We start from the raw sequence: 20577 nt of genomic DNA on the forward strand, positions 1-20577 counted from the left end.
AAACCAAACAAACATATATACGGTAAACAAATAATTTTTCTTATATTTGAAAAAAAAATTCGTTTTTTTTTTAATCTCGGTTCGGGATTATTGCGACCATCTCGACTTTCCTTTTCTCAGCGGCTTCAGCCACCAGGTACACTCTCTAGGTGGCTGAGGGGGGATTAATTTACTTTTCCCCAGCAGCTGCTAATCTCTGAAGCCGTTGGGTGGGGGAGTTCTGCTCTGCTGACCCATCAGCTGTGATCAGCAGCACGGCAGACAGTGGGAGAGGGTGCTGGGAAGCAGGGGGACCGGAAAGGTCCCTCTGAGAGCAGCAGCTGCAGGAAGTTTTTCTTCCTGCCCCCGCCCACACTGTGTATCTGACTGGTCGCATTGTTGGCGACAAGATATGACAACGCACAGCCTGGTGTGGTCGCAAAGGATGTGACCATGCCAGGCAAATGGTTAAGTGCTAAAGTTTCTTAGTGTTCCCTCTAGGTCCGGCGCCTGACCTAGAGAAAGGGCACTTCTGCGCTCCCGAAAAGGGGTTGTGGCCAATGTATTTATGACTCGTCCCCTGTCCGTTACTCTTGGGGGTGTGCCCGGCACTTAGAAATGCCGGGCAGCCCCCAAGCGCTGCAGTCACTGTGAATGGATGCCAGGCGCATGCACCTGGCATCCATTCACTGGCGGTGACCGTTACACCGCCATTTTCTCCACCCGCATGATATCGCGGGCCGCGGGAGGGGACAGAACTCGCAGGCTGTTTCAGCGGGGCGATGTGCCCTTTAGAAACAGGGCAGGGGCGGCGCCCCACTGAGACAGCCTAGCTGGAACGCCAGTTTCTAAAACTCAATGAACCAGTATCCCTTAATGGATTCAGAGACAAAGATTTAACGTTGATGTAAAAATTCTATTTTCACAATCTGTAACATCCATTAAATGTTATCCAAAAAGGGTCACACTAGTTGGCTTTGTTCCTTGGTTAATTTCATCTTGTAGAGGAACCACCTGCTAAAGCCTAGTTTTAGTAGGTAAAGATCCCCTGCCTTGTCTGGGATGAACACTGGGGTCTGGTGAAACATCCCTATCTATATAAATGCTTATGCTGGCCATACACTCTGCAATTATCGGGACGATCCGCCCGATATCGGCGGATCGCCACGATAATTGCAGTGTGTATGCGGGCGACCGAGGGTTAAATATTGCTCGGTCGGGCATGCTGGATTGTCCAGCATGCCCGTCCGATGCGTTATTTACTCGGGAAACTGTCGGCCGCATCGGGCAGTGTATGCCCAGCGCGGCCGACAGACAGACATTTCCTGTGTTCCTTCCTACGGAAGGAACAGGGAAATGTCTCCTCCCCCGGGGGCGGAGCGCGGATGTCGGGCTATACACTGTGAGATTTCTCTCACAGTATATGCCGGCGACTTCTGCGGCTGGCAGCCGGCCAGATAAAATGTCTGTCGGTCTGACAGACATTTTATCTGGCAGTGTATGCCCAGCATTAGACGCTGACTCTTTATCTATTGTTAACATGTTTGCAAAATATTTACAGTAACTTCCTAAATAAAATCTGATCCAGAATGTGAGTAGTTATTAGATTAAGGGAATCAGAAGATTTTTCAGTGAGGTCTGTCATGCCCACTGATTTAAGGGGGTTTAGCTTTAATATCTGACCTTAAAAGCAAGGTAATTCTAATTTAGCTCTAATCCAGGCTAATTAAGATCTTAAAAAAAGAGTATTAAAGAAATAGAGATAACAAGGGTAAGTTCTTACCATATCTCATATTTTTCAATAGCAGAGAAGCCTGGACCCTCTTGCTTGGCATTTGGTAACCTTATGTGTCAGTTGCATCACAAATTTCAGCGATCAGACTGTCTGCTCCATGGTATATATGGTTTTTAAGGAGCAAAGCTCAAATTCTGTGTATTACTGAGCTAAATAACAGACTTGAAGTAACTGGAATATTTATACTTAATAAATAATGGTCACCATGCTTTCTTTCACTCCTCTGCAGCAGGTAGCCATGTAAGAAGGGAGGTGCTTCTCTATTGAACCCAGCAGACAGTGACTGACAGACTACCTTTGCCATTTGGCATCCTGGCGTTCTGGATGCCGACGCTTACCTTACTGGCGCTAGAATACCGACACTGGTCAGAATCCTGGCATTGGCATCCCAACCGCCGGGATGCTGATGGGAAGTAGCGGGATGGGGGGAAGGGTTAGGGTTTAAAGTTAGGCTCTAGGGGAAGGGTTAGGTACTAGTGGGAGGGTTAGGGTTAGGCACTAAGGGGGAGAGGTTTAGGGTGCGGGGAGGGGGAAGTTAGGTTTAGGCACTCAGGAGGGAGGCTTAGGGTAGGGAGAGGAGTAGGGTTAGTATACCGCTGTATACAGTGTAATGCAGAGTTAATTCTACGCCTTCTAACAGACTGTGGACAGCAGAATGTCCGTAACCTTGAACGGTGTATTATACCTTTATAACTTTGTTCAGTTTCGATTGTTCTTTAAGGCTTGATCTATTTTGGGGTAAATAGATCCTGCATATCTGGGAGCCTAACAGGAATACTAACTCCATCTCGTGCACCATGGCCCTTCTAGACTTCTCACGTCTCATCTAAATGCCAGACTGAGGATGTGAATTTAGTTGGAGGTTGCTCACTCAACAGGGTGCCACGGGCCTTCTGTATCCTAAGCAACCTGTGACCCTATGTGAAACTATGCATGTGAAACTATGCATCCCAACATTCCATGCCACAGTTTTAGCATGCCCTAACAGCAAAACTGTGGCAGGGCATGCTGGGATGTGTAGTTCCACAGCACCTGGAGTGCCGCAGGTTGATTACCCATGGCCTGATCCATTCACCCTTCTTGCTAGACGCGAGGATCGTGATTCTAGAGCAGAGGCTCCCAAACTCGGACCTCAAGGCACACTAACAACCTAGGTTTTAAGGAGAACCATGCTTGGGCACAGGTGACAATTAGTACATCAGTCAGTTTGATTTAACTATCTGTGCTGAGCCATGGATAACATTAAAACCTGGACTGTTATGGTGCCTTGAGAACAGAGTTTGGGAACCTGTCCTCTAGAGTCTTGTGGCAGCCATGCTAACCACCATGCTGTCCATAACTGCTCATCCATCTAACTTTTTATACTGTATAGTGTTCACTCTAGGTTCGGCGGCAGGCAGGGCGCCGGAGTTAGGGCACATCTGCGGCGCGCCCCCTCCCCGTGGCGTGGCCAATGAAAAGCAGGTGTGTCCTTATGATGCATCACTTTTGGGGGCGTGCCTGGCACTTACGGACTTGCCAGGCAGCCCCTAAGCGCCGCAGTCACTGTGAATGGATGCCGGGCGCAAGCGCCCAGCGTCCATTCATTGGCGGTGACTGCTACTCTGCCATTTTCTCCACCTGCGGGACACTGCAGCCCGCAGGTGGAGGACAGAACCCGCAGGCTATTTCAGCGGGACGCCACACTGGAGGGCAGGGTGCTTTCTGCCCTTCAGAATTAGGGCAGGGTACGGCGCTCCGCTGAAACAGTCATCCGGAATTTTACTGTACTTTATTACCCTTTATAGTAAATTTATACCTAATAAAGCAGAGTTATATATTTGTTTCCTGATACTTTTTATAAATATGAATAGGAGTAATGCAGTACTCTGTACATGCATCTGTGATTGAGCATAATAATGGATTTATATATATTTTTTTTTGTGTGTGGTTGTGACTACGCTTTAGACCAAGGGTGGGCAATAAGCTGCCCTCCAGCTGTTTTTGAACTCCAAATCCCAGCATGCAATGCAACTTTTATAGCATGACCAAATAGCAAAACTGCTGCAGGGCATGCTGGGATGTGTAGTGTCAAAGCTGGATAATTGGCTGAGACAAGATCAGTTTAAAATTGAAGCGTGCACGACGCCATCTTGCGAAAGGCAGCTAGACTCCATTTTAGAAACAAGAATCTGCAAGACGCCATTTTGCGACCAGCGTCACTTTAAGTTACAACTCACGAGCTAAGAACAGATGGCAGTGTTTTTGATCATCTAAATAGAATAGACAATGCACCAGAAACTGTGAGTGTTTACATACAAATTGGGAATCCCTGTTGGCAATTGTAATATAATCCAGGCATTGATCTACACAATTGGATTTGTCTGAATCCAAACAGGTCTTAGTTTCATACCCAGACAGGATGGTTTAGTTTCACAGTTGGAGGTCACATTTGCATTGCAGTCTGCAACTGTGAGTGAGGAATGATATATGTGTGTGTGTGTGTGTGTGTATATATATATATATAATGTGTGTGTGTGTGTGTTAAGTCCATCATTGATGGAATCTCATGCATAAACACAGCACATTACGCACAATTGAGCTCCTAACATGATGCCCAGTAGCGAATGCACAATTATTAGCATCATGTGATTGCATCTTTCACCATTTCACATACACACATTATGTTTAAGACCCCGAATGAAAATACCGTTTAGTAGCTAAATGCGCACGCATCTGCCCCAGTTAACTAGCGTCTTCATATCAAACCCCGAATACTCACACATTACATATTCACACATAAGGTTTAATAAGCTTTAAAGTATATGATTTAAGTTGGTTCAGTTAGTTTAAATGCTGAGAAATAAAGATATTTGATAACTAAGGTTTTATACATGCTAAACAAGTCGTGTTTGGTTTCGTACTGATGCATACTCTTTTTACAGTATTCTGGTGTTATCGGTGGGGAGGTTGCATCATGCATTCTCGAGTTATGGATCGCAGAGGCTACAAGCAACAAAATGTATATTTCATGAACAACTGTTAGGATGTTACAGGGGGCGGGAAGGGAAAGACACCCAGCTGTTAGAGGCAGGGAGAGTCTATTTAAACCAGCCTGTTAAATGCTTTGTAACAGATGCTTCTCCCCTGGGAACCAATGACATCAGCAGCAAACTTCTCTATTGTCCTGTCTATTCTGGGGGGGTATAAATATGTGTGCTCAAACACTGGGTCTTTAGTCTTCTTGCTGAATGCTGACTGAGGGGTTTCTTGCTGATGCCTAACATCTGGTACCGGAAGCGCTGCGTATGTAGGGTAGTGCGGCCGGTGCCATGGCACAGGGCAATGCAGGGCAGGGGGCGCTGTTTGGGCCTGTCATATTTCTGTTTATTATCATTCTTGCTTGTAGCTTCCTCTTATTTCATCCCCAGCATCTCCTGGCCTCTCCTATCTCTTCCCTGGCCCTTCCCCATGAAGCCATGGCCCTTTTTGGGGTGTTTTATGTCCCTTTGAAAAATGAGGGGGATGCCAATGCTCTTTCTGGCACAGGGCACCAAAAAGTCTAGTTACGGCTCTGTGTATACTGTACTTGGGTCTGTATAATTCCTTTGCGCCTAAATTGTGTCTGGATCAATTGTGTGTAACTGACTGTACTTTTACTTGAATAATACTTGTGCTTTGGAACCACAGATTCCAGGTCTAAGTCTTTATTTACTGTATGACTGCGTACGCAAATTAGCGTCATCCTTAGAAGGTATAGGCAGGATATTAGAAGGTATAGGTGTGTATAGGTTCAATTTTAATATCATCAGTAGTTTTACAACATCTGTGGGGCCACTTATTTCCCACCCCTACTTTAGCTGCTATACAAACTGCCCGCCTTATCCATACAAACTAACAGGTTTGCACAGCTTAGCCCTGCTCTATCTTATGTGGCTTCTGTCCCTATTCTCTGAGAGCTGTATTTTATTCTTTACTGTACTGTATGGTGTGCATGTATTGGTCCGGCTTATTGTGGAGAACACTACTGGTAAATATGTGCTACATGTCATTTTTGTGTATTGTAGGTTTTACCTACAATGTTGGATAGTTGCAGATGGGAGTCCTTTATTCCCATAAATGCCGGCTGCTAACTTTTGCCCCTGACTTTTAGCTTTCAGACAAATCTGTCCAGACCCAACCTAGATGGGAGGAAAAAAATGTTCCAAAGGAAATTATTTGCCAAACACTGGTTACTGCCGTCTCTGGGCTTGTGGTGTTTGTGCCTATTCGAGGATCTACAGACCCACGCAGAATCTGTCACTCTTTTTATATATGTGCTCTCACTTCAGTACATATTCATCACTCCTCCTTCAAAACTAAGGGGGGTATGTATCAAGCTGGGTAAAGAGTGGCGAAGTTGTTCAAAGCAACCTATCAGCTTCCAGGTAGCATTTTTCAAGTACATTCTATAAAATGATAGGGTCTATAGAATGTTTCATCCGCTGTACAAATCATTGCTCACAAAATCAGCTGGTGCAGCCTTTAAATTTTTAATAAGCCCTCAATGAATAAAATGTTAACTATATACACTGCACAAACTAGAAGATCCCCCAAAAAATGAAACGCAGAATAACCGTACCATAAAAATACCATATTTAGTACTGTACAAAGGATAGATGTAATTGGTGCCAACTATTAATAGGCTATTAAACCTATTTAGACAAGAATCTAAACAAAGATAAAATGTGATGTCCATGTGATAAGTTCACAGCAGCATAATAAAATGCATTGACGTCTAAACACATTGTTATTTTCAGTGTCTGGTGTGTTTTATTATTTTTTTTGTTTTAGATCAATTTGTGCTCTTCTTGTTAAAGCTTTACATCAGCCCTAGAGTGCATTAAATGTTTGTGGAGTTGGGTATACAGTGCATATGAATAAATGAGGGGGTAAGTTTGCATGTCACTGGGGAGAAGGACAATGAATAGCGATAAGATTATTTATACCTATTTAGTTACACTTCTACACAAATGTTACTTTTGCAGTATGTGCCATTTTCTCTCTCCATCTGCTGTGGGTCCTGTCATTTTCACTCTCTTAGCTGAGAGCTCATCAAATTGTGTCACTGCTCCCATGAAATACAGTAACTCCCATTACGGGAATAGATGACATGACATTGTTTTCTCTCTGTCCCTTCAGCACAAAATGTCACCGTGGAGGACATCATCCTGTCCTACACACAGGCCTGCCAGAAACTCAACTGCAAACAGATCTCAAAACTTATCCGACAGCTGCAGGTAAGTCTGCTCCAGCTGTACCCATATGCTGACTGCACGGTAACACTATGTTTGCAAGTATCCTGCACAATGATACTATAGGAAGGAGCTTTTAGGGGTCACTCCTATTAAATGCAAGGGGGAGGTGTTGCCTTTGCGACAGTGAGGAAATTCCAACAAATGTTCTGCAACTCGCCCTCCTTGCTGCCTAATCTCAATCCGGACTCGCAGATTCTTGTTAGCAGCCCTATAGCATATTGTGCACTTACTCGCAACGCAAGCCAACTCGTGGCTGATGGGATTGACCCCATAGTATGTGTTCTGCAGGGTGATGCTACGGGAGGAGCTTAGTATGTGTGCTGTAGGCAGGGTGATGTTACAGGGGGGAGTTTAGTGTGTGTGCTGCAGGGTGATGCTACAGGGGGAGCTTAGTATGTGTGCTGTAGGCAGGGTGATGTTACACCAAGTCTTGCTAAGTGATGTTACATGGAGGAGCTTAGTATGAATGTTGCAGGGTGATGCTGTAGGGAGGAGCTTAGTATGAATGTTCTGCAACTCGCCCTCCTTGCTGCCTAATCTCAATCCGGACTCGCAGATTCTTGTTAGCAGCCCTATAGCATATTGTGCACTTACTCGCAACGCAAGCCAACTCGTGGCTGATGGGATTGACCCCATAGTATGTGTTCTGCAGGGTGATGCTACGGGAGGAGCTTAGTATGTGTGCTGTAGGAAGGGTGATGTTACAGGGGGGAGCTTAGTGTGTGTGCTGCAGGGTGATGCTACGGGAGGAGCTTAGTATGTGTGCTGTAGGCAGGGTGATGTTACAGGGGGGAGTTTAGTGTGTGTGCTGCAGGGTGATGCTACAGGGGGAGCTTAGTATGTGTGCTGTAGGCAGGGTGATGTTACACCAAGTCTTGCTAAGTGATGTTACTTGGAGGAGCTTAGTATGAATGTTGCAGGGTGATGCTGTAGGGAGGAGCTTAGTATGAATGTTGCCGGGTGATGCTCTAGGGAGGAGCTTAGTATCAATGTTGCCGGGTGATGCTGTAGGGAGGAGCTTAGTATGAATGTTGCCGGGTGATGCTGTAAGGAGGAGCTTAGTATGAATGTTGCAGGGTGATGCTGTAGGGAGGAGCTTAGTATGAATGTTGCAGGGTGATGCTGTAGGGAGGAGCTTAGTATGAATGTTGCCGGGTGATGCTGTAGGGAGGAGCTTAGTATGAATGTTGCCGGGTGATGCTCTAGGGAGGAGCTTAGTATGAATGTTGCCGGGTGATGCTCTAGGGAGGAGCTTAGTATGAATGTTGCCGAGTGATGCTGTAGGGAGGAGCTTAGTATGAATGTTGCAGGGTGATGCTGTAGGGAGGAGCTTAGTATGAATGTTGCAGGGTGATGCTGTAGGGAGGAGCTTAGTATGAATGTTGCAGGGTGATGCTGTAGGGAGGAGCTTAGTATGAATGTTGCAGGGTGATGCTGTAGGGAGGAGCTTAGTTTGAATGTTGCAGGGTGATGCTGTAGGGAGGAGCTTAGTATGAATGTTGCCGGGTGATGCTGTAGGGAGGAGCTTAGTATGAATGTTGCCGGGTGATGCTGTAGGGAGGAGCTTAGTATGAATGTTGCAGGGTGATGATGCTGTAGGGAGGAGCTTAGTATGAATGTTGCAGGGTGATGCTGCATGGAGCAGTTAGTACAGGTTGAGTCTCCCATATCCAAAATGCTTGGGACCAGGGGTATTTTGGATATCGTTTGGAATATGTGTATACCATATTGAAATGTCTTAGGAATAGGGCCCAAATCTAAACACAGAATGCATTTATGATTCATATACACCTTATACGCACAGCCTGAAAGTAATTTTATACAATATTTTCAATAACTTTGTGGTTCAAACAAAGTTTGTGTACATACATGAAATTAATTTCATGTTTCATATACACATTATACACAAAGCCTATAGGTCATTTTATACTTTATTTTTAATAATGTACACAAAGTTTGTGTATATTGAACCATCAAAAAGCAAATGTTTCACTATCTCAGTCATGCTGAAAATATTCCGTATTTCGGAATATTCGGATATGGGAGACTCAACCTGTATATAATCTACAGGATGCTGTTGCAGGGAAGAGTTAGTATTACCTCTTTCAGAACGCAAATTGCAGGTCGCACCCGGGATTTGTGCACGAGTCCATTCCGGGTGCGACCCGCCTGAGACCCCTTTCAGACTAGCGGATCGACGCGGCAATAATGAGCTTAGTATGTGTGCTGCAGGGTGATGTTACTGGAAGGAGCTTAGTATGTGTGCTGTATGGTGATGCTACAGGGAGGAGCTTAGTATGTGTGCTGTATGGGGATGCTACAGGGAGGAGCTTAGTATGTGTGCTGCTGGGTGATGCTACTAGGAGGAGCTTAGTATGTGTGCTGCAGGGTGATGCTACTGGGAAGAGCTTAGTATGTGTGCTGCAGGGTGATGCTACTGCGAGGAGCTTAGTATGTGCGCTACAGGGTGATGCTACAGGGAGGAGCTTAGTATGTGTGCTGTATGGGGATGCTACAGGGAGGAGCTTAGTATGTGTGCTGCAGGGTGATGCTACTAGGAGGAGCTTAGTATGTGTGCTGCAGTGTGATGCTACTGGGAGGAGCTTAGTATGTGTGCTGCAGGGTGATGCTACTGGGAGGAGCTTAGTATGTGTGCTACAGGGTGATGCTACAGGGAGGAGCTTAGTATGTGTGCTGTATGGGGATGCTACAGGGAGGAGCTTAGTATGTGTGCTGCAGGGTGATGCTACTAGGAGGAGCTTAGTATGTGTGCTGCAGGGTGATGCTACTGGGAGGAGCTTAGTATGTGTGCTGCACGGTGATGCTACAGGAAGGAGCTTAATATGTGTGCTACAGGGTGATGCTACAGGGAGGAGGAGCTTAGTATATGTGCTGCAGGGTGATGCTACAGGGAGGAGCTTAGTATGTGTGCTGTACCATGATGCTACAGGGAGGAGCTTAGTATGTGTGCTTTAGGGTGATGCTGCAGGGAGCAGTTAGTATGTAATCTGCAGCAAGGAGGAGTTAGTATGTGTGCTACAGGGTGATGCTACAGGGAGGAGCTTAGTATGTGTGCTGTATGGGGATGCTACAGGGAGGAGCTTAGTATGTGTGCTGCAGGGTGATGCTACTAGGAGGAGCTTAGTATGTGTGCTGCAGGGTGATGCTGCTGCGAGGAGCTTAGTATGTGTGCTACAGGGTGATGCTACTGGGAGGAGCTTAGTATGTGTGCTGCAGGGTGATGCTACTGGGAGGATCTTAGTATGTGTGCTGCACGGTGATGCTACAGGAAGGAGCTTAGTATATGTGCTGCAGGGTGATGCTACAGGGAGGAGCTTAGTATGTGTGCTGTACCATGATGCTACAGGGAGGAGCTTAGTATGTGTGCTTTAGGGTGATGCTGCAGGGAGCAGTTAGTATGTAATCTGCAGCAAGGAGGAGTTAGTATGTGTGCTGCAGGGTTATGCTACTGGGAGATGCTTAGTATGTATGCCGCAGGGTGTCAGGGGGAGCTTAGTATGTGTGCTACAGGATGATTCTACAGGGAGGAGTTTAATATGTGTGCTACAGGATGATGTTACACAGAGTGCTGCAGAGTGATGTTACACGGAGGAGTTTAGTATGTGTGCTGCGGTGTGTTGCTACAAAGGGAGCTGTGCTGTATGGGGGAGCTTAGTATGTGTTCTGCAGTGTTATTCTACAGGGAGGGGCCTAGTATGTGTGCTGTAGCGTGATGTCACACAGTATGTGTGCTGCAGAGTGATGTTACACGGAGGAGTTTAGTATGTGTGCTGCGGTGTGTTGCTACAAAGGGAGCTGTGCTGTATGGGGGAGCTTAGTATGTGTTCTGCAGTGTTATTCTACAGGGAGGGGCCTAATATGTGTGCTGTAGCGTGATGTCACACAGTATGTGTGCTGCAGGGTGATGTTACTGGAAGGAGCTTAGTATGTGTACTGTATGGTGATGCTACTAGGAGGAGCTTAGTATGTGTGCTGCAGGGTGATGCTACTGGGAGGAGCCTAGTATGTGTGCTGCAGGGTGATGCTACTGGGAGGAGCTTAGTATGTGTGCTACAGGGTGATGCTACTGGGAGGAGCTTAGTATGTGTGATGCTACAGGGAGGAGCTTAATATGTGTGCTGTATGGTCATGCTACTAGGAGGTGCTTAGTATGTGTGCTGCAGGGTGATGCTACTGGGAGGAGCTTAGTATGTGTGCTACAGGGTGATGCTACAGGGAGGAGCTTAGTATGTGTGCTGTATGGGGATGCTACAGGGAGGAGCTTAGTATGTGTGCTGCAGGGTGATGCTACTAGGAGGAGCTTAGTATGTGTGCTGCAGGGTGATGCTACTGGGAGGAGCTTAGTATGTGTGCTGCAGGGTGATGCTACTGGGAGGAGCTTAGTATGTGTGCTACAGGGTGGTGCTACAGGGAGGAGCTTAGTATGTGTGCTGTATGGGGATGCTACAGGGAGGAGCTTAGTATGTGTGCTGCAGGGTGATGCTACTAGGAGGAGCTTAGTATGTGTGCTGCAGGGTGATGCTACTGGGAGGAGCTTAGTATGTGTGCTGCAGGGTGATGCTACTGAGAGGAGCTTAGTATTTGTGCTACAGGGTGATGCTACTGGGAGGAGCTTAGTATGTGTGCTTTAGGGTGATGCTGCAGGGAGCAGTTAGTATGTAATCTGCAGCAAGGAGGAGTTAGTATGTGTGCTGCAGGGTTATGCTACTGGGAGATGCTTAGTATGTATGCCGCAGGGTGTCAGGGGGAGCTTAGTATGTGTGCTACAGGATGATTCTACAGGGAGGAGTTTAATATGTGTGCTACAGGATGATGTTACACAGAGTGCTGCAGAGTGATGTTACACGGAGGAGTTTAGTATGTGTGCTGCGGTGTGTTGCTACAAAGGGAGCTGTGCTGTATGGGGGAGCTTAGTATGTGTTCTGCAGTGTTATTCTACAGGGAGGGGCCTAATATGTGTGCTGTAGCGTGATGTCACACAGTATGTGTGCTGCAGGGTGATGTTACTGGAAGGAGCTTAGTATGTGTGCTGTATGGTGATGCTACTAGGAGGAGCTTAGTATGTGTGCTGCAGGCTGATGCTACTGGGAGGAGCCTAGTATGTGTGCTGCAGGGTGATGCTACTGGGAGGAGCTTAGTATGTGTGCTACAGGGTGATGCTACTGGGAGGAGCTTAGTATGTGTGATGCTACAGGGAGGAGCTTAATATGTGTGCTGTATGGTGATGCTACTAGGAGGAGCTTAGTATGTGTGCTGCAGGGTGATGCTACTGGGAGGAGCTTAGTATGTGTGCTACAGGGTGATGCTACAGGGAGGAGCTTAGTATGTGTGCTGTATGGGGATACTACAGGGAGGAGCTTAGTATGTGTGCTGCAGGGTGATGCTACTAGGAGGAGCTTAGTATGTGTGCTGCAGGGTGATGCTACTGGGAGGAGCTTAGTATGTGTGCTGCAGGGTGATGCTACTGGGAGGAGCTTAGTATGTGTGCTACAGGGTGATGCTACAGGGAGGAGCTTAGTATGTGTGCTGTATGGGGATGCTACAGGGAGGAGCTTAGTATGTGTGCTGCAGGGTGATGCTACTAGGAGGAGCTTAGTATGTGTGCTGCAGGGTGATGCTACAGGGAGGAGCTTAGTATGTGTGCTGCAGGGTGATGCTACTGGGAGGAGCTTAGTATGTGTGCTACAGGGTGATGCTACTGGTAGGAGCTTAGTATGTGTGCTGCAGGGTGATGCTACTAGGAGGAGCTTAGTATGTGTGCTGCAGGGTGATGCTACAGGGAGGAGCTTAGTATGTGTGCTGCAGGGTGATGCTACTGGGAGGAGCTTAGTATGTGTGCTACAGGGTGATGCTACTGGTAGGAGCTTAGTATGTGTGCTGCAGGGTGATGCTACTGGGAGGATCTTAGTATGTGTGTGCTGCACGGTGATGCTACAGGAAGGAGCTTAATATGTGTGCTACAGGGTGATGCTACAGGGAGGAGGAGCTTAGTATATGTGCTGCAGGGTGATGCTACAGGGAGGAGCTTAGTATGTGTGCTGTACCATGATGCTACAGGGAGGAGCTTAGTATGTGTGCTTTAGGGTGATGCTGCAGGGAGCAGTTAGTATGTAATCTGCAGCAAGGAGGAGTTAGTATGTGTGCTGCAGGGTTATGCTACTGGGAGATGCTTAGTATGTATGCCGCAGGGTGTCAGGGGGAGCTTAGTATGTGTGCTACAGGATGATTCTACAGGTAGGAGTTTAATATGTGTGCTACAGGATGATGTTACACAGAGTGCTGCAGAGTGATGTTACACGGAGGAGTTTAGTATGTGTGCTGCGGTGTGTTGCTACAAAGGGAGCTGTGCTGCATGGGGGAGCTTAGTATGTGTTCTGCAGTGTTATTCTACAGGGAGGGGCCTAGTATGTGTGCTGTAGCGTGATGTTACACAGTATGTGTGCTGCAGGGTGATGCTCTAGGGAGGTGTTCGTATGTATGCTGCAATGAGGAGCTTATTATGTATGTTGCTTTGGCATACCTCCCAACTTTCTAAGGCAGGGACGCGGGACTATTTGCGCACGCGCCCGAAAAGGGGGTGGGGCTTGTCAAAAGGGGCTTGTCATCGAGAAATGGGGTGGAGCCTCGAGGGAACCCCCATTTACGTCACAATAGGGGGTGTGCCCAGCAGCCCCCAGGCTCTCCCTACACTAGTGAACAGATGCCGTGCGCATCGCACAGCATCTGTTCACCTTCTGCACACCCGCTGCTCTGCTAACCAGTCAGCAGCATTAATGTTACGATGACAAATAAGGTTTGTAAAGAGAACTTCGGGGCCGATTAAGACCCGGACGCTAAGCCGCAATCGATAGCATCCAAAGGGGCCGGGTATGTAAATTCAGCAATCGTACTGTCTGGCGTAAGGACACCCTCTGTGTCTTAGGGAGCGACGGCAGAGTGAGTGCACGCCGGTGTAAAGACACCCACTTTCTTAACACATGTCATCTCCAGGAAGTGTATGATTAATCACTAACATCGAGAGCCATCGGAGCTGCACGCAGCGCTTGAGGTAGACTCTACATTGCTGCAAGAACTGCGATCACTGCAGGCTGAAATACAACCAAGTGATGTGTACAATGACGCTTCCATGCTACTTATGGATGCCCGTTAAATGCCGTTTGACACCCAGACACTCTTGCGTTCGCAGCATCACTCCCCCCGTTCACAAGCACCTTCCCCTGTTACCACCCACAAACGGCACTATCTGTCACTCAAAGTAGCGATCAGTCTGTGTACAACGAGCGCACGATTCCCTATCGCAGTGACTGGCATGCGCACTGCGACGCATGCGCTGATGGGTGTCAATTGCCCATAGCGAGCGAACGCTATAGGTCTATTGGCCCCATAGATCGCAGCAAGAGTGTGCAAATTTTGTCCAAAAAGCAAACGGACAATAGCATTAAAAAGAGGAAAGACCTTCCTGGACCCCCAAAAAATGTGACAACTTTGTTAGTAGAATCATATAGAAGACACTTTTTTAAAAGGTGCCAAATAGCTGATTTGTGCATTGTGTATAATTTCCTTTAATTACAAAGGAATTAAATTGAAAATGTAAAAAAAAAAAAAAGGAGAAAAACATCTTACTTTTGGGGTAATTTGAGGCGACATTAGAAAATATTTTTAAAAAAAAGAGAAAACAATTATTTTTTTGTTGAAATAAATACGTTCATTATATTTTGGGTGCATTATTTAGTTAAAAAGCTTAGTGGTTACTTAGTATGTATCCACCAGCGCAAAGTGTCCCCAACAATGTGTCGGAAGCTGCTGGGCACAGAGTTGTCCAAAAACTCAGGAAATGAGTAGTATAAATAAGAGTGATGTGTCCAGCGCTAACCTTGTGATAGAGCGATATAAAGAAACAGGATGTAGAAATATGTTGGGCTGTAGATAAGAAAGAAGAACAAAGCAAATATGTTAAAAAAAAGAGGAGTAATTTAATGAAACTGGGTATGGGGTAAAAAACAAGGAGTCACAATGCTCCCTTGTGCAATGTCCAAATGTCCAGTATAGCAATAGTGGAACTAGGAGGATATGACCTATATTGTATGCATGGGTTATAAGAGAGCTCCTTTAGGGTGCCTCTTTCCGTAGTGCATCGGGGGTGTCTACGTGAACCTTGTTGGTAAATATAATGGTGCGCCTGCGGCGAGGGGAATGCCCCTAAATAAAGGGGGTAATGTCCTTCCTTGTATCGGGGTTGTAGGTTACATAAGGTAACCCTTTGAGGGGGTTCCTTTCAAGTGTCATACGGTTCTTTTCCGTATGGCACTTGTGCCTACGTCTCCCTCTTACAATTTTTGTTGAAATAAATACGTTCATTATATTTGGGGTGCATTATTTAGTTAAAAAGCTTATTTTAAGGGTAATTTGAAAGACTTTCGTTTTTTTTCACCCCAATAATGGCATGTAATTATTGGGCTAATTAAGCTAGGTGAAAACTTACATATGCCTAATCAGTCATTGGGACCAAAGGGTTCTGAAGCAAGTTTCCCCTACATTTTCACCTGCTGATGGGGGTGCGAACAAAAACAGGTGAATTTACTCTGATTAAGGACATGTGTGTTGCACAAGAAAAACACGTACCCCACATTAGGGGATTGGGATTACCACTTTATTTTATTGTGAATTCTCAAATTTGGGGATGCTACCACGGGCTTGTACATTATTACAAGAAGTAACAGAGCAAAACATGAGATGCCCAAGGTGGTGCACTGAGATTATATTGAAGTATTACTTTTAATGTCATCTGATAACACAATTGTAATAAGAACAGCGAAAATGAGTTAAGATAGGTAAATTGTATCAAAAGGTTTGAATATATGTTAAGTAAGAGATTATTGCAACTCCCCCTGCAATGCCACACAATTACATATTAGTTTTGTTAATGACATTCCCATATTTCACATATCACCAGATAGTATACCCCCATTTTTGCTGATTAGGATAATAGTATCATGTCTCAATAGACCTCTTATACACTTATTTCGGGATATCGCCAATCATCCAGTGATGTGCCTGTTGTTTTTAAACTGGTTAATTGACAGCCATTTGGAAAGAATTAGTTATGATGAGCTCATGTGCTTTATTTAATAATCCAGATACTGTCTATAATGATTGCTCTATTTATCCAGATACTCTCAGGAATCAAACCTCATCTAGGTTTGGTATCTAAGCAAACACTCCCAAAGTTGTGTCAGTTACATCTGTTTTTATACTGCCAGCCAGTGCTGGTTATCAATAGGTAGTTCTCCTGATAGTTCTCCTGAAGCGCTTTTGTTATTAAAGCAACCAAAAATAATTCACCTATATAGCAACATGGAGGTCACTCAATAACTCTCATGTTTCTCTGGAGTGTAGCTGAGGCTGTTAAGATTGATCATTAACCTCAGTCTTTAATTGTTTAGAAATATTACTGGCATGCATTCATATAATTCATATTGCCAGTGAGTCTGTGCATGGGAGACAGGTATGCAAATCAATTGTTGAGTGCAGTGTAAACTGTAATCTCTGCATGTCTCACGGAGTCTTCGTAGAAAACAGAGATTTCTTAGGGGACACCCCCTGAGAAACCAGGGATATAATAGGACAAAGTTAAAAAGGATTAGAAGGAGAAAGAATAAAAAAGGATTCAAGGAATGGAGGGAAGAACCCAGAGACCATTGCCAATACAGGAAATAGACGAAACAGACTCCTGAGAATTATAAACCTGACGGACAGAACTCTCGCACCATCACAATTTGAAATCCTCAATACAGGATTATCCTTTTTTTTACCCTCACTTTCCATTGATAGGTTCAATTTGAGAAGGATGTTAATATCTTTGCCAGAAAATTATTATTAAAGAAATGTTTCATGTCCAAGGAAAATTGGATGACATTAATTCCTTATGATCTCTCACAAGAAGACTCAATTGCAACAGACTCAATTCTGGAAGACTTATGAGATACATCAACACAACAACTTTTGGACTCTGATCAAACTCCAACCTCACAAGAGTCTAGGTGCTCCACAAAACCGCCTAAAAAAAAAAAAAAATTTACACTGAACTTCTCAGTGTGTCCACAAGTGAAGGTCTTTATTGATCTAGTGAGTCAAGATCTGGACCACTTACATAGGAACATAAAAATAATGAAGGAATACTAATGCAATTTGAAAACGAGAAGCACCTAAAGAAATGCAAAAGTGGGACGATGCGATACTTAAACCATCAGATAAAGGAGGCAATGTCGTCCTATGGTCTCGTAACAAATATGTAGAAGAACTGAACCGACCGGTGGATAATAAATCCTGCTATAGGAGATTGACCTTTAATCTGACTAGGGATTTCTTGGAGTTGTATAACGAGATCATCGGTAGAACCAGATGTGATATCAAAGAAGGATTACGATTTTCTAAGAACAGACAATCCTAAAACCCCTACCCTATATCTGTTACCAAAAATCCACAAGGATGAGACCAACCCACCCGGAAGACCGATTGTCTCAGGCATGGGAAGCCTCACTGAAAATTCCAGTAAATTTTTAGATTCCCACTTGAGAAGATATGTCCAGGAATTACCTTCCTACACAAGAGATACTCATGATGTATTAAGATCCAGGATATAATTCTCAATAAAGACACCTGGCTTATTACATGTGATGTGGAAAGTCTCTACACAAGCATCAGCCATGAATATGGAATTAAAGAAGTAGATTATTTTCTACAACCGCTACAATTATTTCAACAATTTTCTCATCTCACTCCTACAATTTGTATTTACAAAAAACTACTTTGTTTGCAATAACAACTTCTATCTCCAGCTGCGAGGTTCTGCAATGGGGACCACATGTGCCCCCACAAATGCAAACCTCTACCTGGGGTGGTGGGAGAGGGAGTGAGTACATCTAATAGTATCCTGCACAAAAGGGCGAAATGCTCCATATGAAATGGAACTGCTCAGAAGAACATATATTTCAAATGCGTTCTGAACAACTAAGCACCAGATTGAAATATCAGGGGTATAGCAGTAGGATGATCAAACAAGCATACTAGAACACCAGGATGAATACCAGAGACCAACTTCTGGTTCCAAAGAAGAAAAAGAGCAAGATTGTGTAAGGTTCATGGGGACATTCTGTCATGAATGGAAAAACATCCAGGAAATTCTTCAGACATCTCGATTTATTACGCACTGATCAAGATTTAGACAAAGTTGTTGGAGACGATCCAAAAATCCTAAAGACATTTTGGTTTAAAGTCACCTTGAATCCCCGAAAAAACATTGCATTTTAAAAAAGGATCCAGAAAGTGTGGAACATGTAAGGCATGTCCAAGTATGGTCACTACCAATACTTTCTGTGACATATGCAACAAAATCTGGTGTATAAAGGAACACCTCAATTGTGACTCAATAGGAGTAATTTATAATCTACAGTGTCCTTGCAATAAGAGCTATATTGGAAAAACCAAAAGACCCCTTCAGAAGAGAGTTCTCGAACACATAGGGAGCATAAGGAACGCGGAACGAGATAAACAGGTGTTCAGATATTTGACACCAATAGCCAGACACTTTTTGAAGTACCATGAGGGTAACCCCAAGGGTCTGACAGTCTTTGGAATGAAGAAAATCAATACAAACTTCAGGGATGGAGACGTGGACTGTTGACTCCTGAAACAAGAAACCAAATTAATTTTTCTTAGACACCCGAACACCCAGGACCTTAATGAGGAAAACAACTACCTGGCCTTTTTGAAATGATAACATTATCTCCGCAATATGTTATATGATTTTAAGAAATCCGCTCTTTAACACGGACTGTAGACTATATTGAGTCACACTTTTTTCATGTTCACACTTTGATTCACATAGTTTTTTTCAAGTTTTTCAACATTTTTCACTCATTGACCAATTATGAGTCACTTATTGGTATGATCCTTGATGGATTCACTCATCGCCTCACATTATTTAGATTTTTCACCTTTTTGTACATTGTCACCTTCATGATACCAGATTAACATAATCCATTGTTGTGTTTATAATAAATTACACTATACGTTTATGACAAAGAATATAATTTATTACTATAATATTAGATCAATCACAGTTCTTTTGATTTCTGACATTCCACTTAAATGAGGGAATGACAATTCAGATATACAGTATGAAAATGTATACAGGGTAACTTTTTCCTTCTTTTTGCACTTTATTTCCTAGTTTAAATTGATGGATCACTTGTCCACTAATTGATTAATAAAGTTTTTAACTAAATTGTACAAATGAATAATTTTATTTATGCATCACTCAATTTGTGTATAAGTTTGTACAAATATGTGATTATCTAGAGAGTAATTGAATTGAATCAGGGAACATACAGTCTAATGGTATTACTGCTATAACTAAAGCTGAAATTGTAATACAATCCAATGATAAGCTATGTTTACTCTGAGACATATGAATATATCTCGCTATATGGTAAAGCTATTCACATATTGCAATGACCACAGAACAATGGAATTTTGGTTTATATAATTTATTTTTCATCTTTTATTATACATTTCAGTAACATTATATATTTTCAGTATAGATTTCAAAGGATCATAACATATACAAACTATTTGGGAATTTTATAGAGACAGAACCCTATATTTTGAATGATATCATTAGGGAATATCATGAGAATTTAAGTTCACAATGATAAATAAATCCACATGTATTTTTTATTAATATCCTTTGTATAGGCATTTGATTAAGAGTGCTTCGCTTAGGAGAAATCCCTTGATCAACTATCCATTAGGTGAACCTGAATAGACCCTAATACTTACCATTATATGGTGGTCACGTGACCATGTTGGCCGGTGTTGTTACCCCTGTTATTGACGCTAACATGCACCATGCACCCTAGAGGTGATTAATATTGAGTCCTGGCATCAGGACTTAATGATACAGTAGCTACACATAATGACTGCAATATCTTTTGGAATCCTCGTTGTAATATAAATACCAAACTGGAATCAGGGATCAATTACTTTAGACTTTTGGGATCTCTGCTAATCTGGGAACCATTGAGGATTCCTGACAACACGTCATCAGTCCTTTTGCATGGGAATACCTATCTAAGGAGGGAGGGCGGTACTCATCAACGTTGCCAGACATGTTTGGCTAATATGCACGAACAAGCATCTGATTGGTTATATGACACGTCCGAGGGTGTAAAAGTCTGATCCGGAAGGTGACTCTGCTTACCTTGATAAAGCTTCTAAGGGAAATGCCGAGTAGGTTCTGCAGCGCACCCTGCTACCACTTATTATGTACCAATGTAACTCTGTATAATTAAGTGCCTGTCAATGAAACCCGAGAGGGCTCTAAATAACACCGGGGAACAACATTTTTATTTATTTTTTCTTATTGTTTGGTTGTGGAGATCAGTGCTACACCTGTTTGTAAGCGGGTATGTATATGGTGTACAATAATGATATGAAAAGGATTAT

The 20577-nt window shown here is 44.0% G+C and overlaps 1 protein-coding gene across 1 annotated transcript in view; it reads left to right on the forward strand.

The window, feature by feature from the left end:
- PPP1R37 (protein phosphatase 1 regulatory subunit 37) overlaps positions 1–20577 on the forward strand; it is a 60962-nt gene that overhangs the window by 18248 nt on the left and 22137 nt on the right. Inside the window, exon 2 of the mRNA XM_088454325.1 lies at positions 6935–7032. Coding sequence (XP_088310451.1) covers positions 6935–7032 — 98 coding nt within the window. The remainder of the gene's footprint in view (positions 1–6934; positions 7033–20577) is intronic.

The sequence above is a fragment of the Taudactylus pleione genome, unplaced genomic scaffold (assembly GCF_031769625.1).
Source record: "Taudactylus pleione unplaced genomic scaffold, aTauple2 ptg000612l, whole genome shotgun sequence".
Lineage (NCBI taxonomy): Eukaryota > Metazoa > Chordata > Amphibia > Anura > Myobatrachidae > Taudactylus > Taudactylus pleione.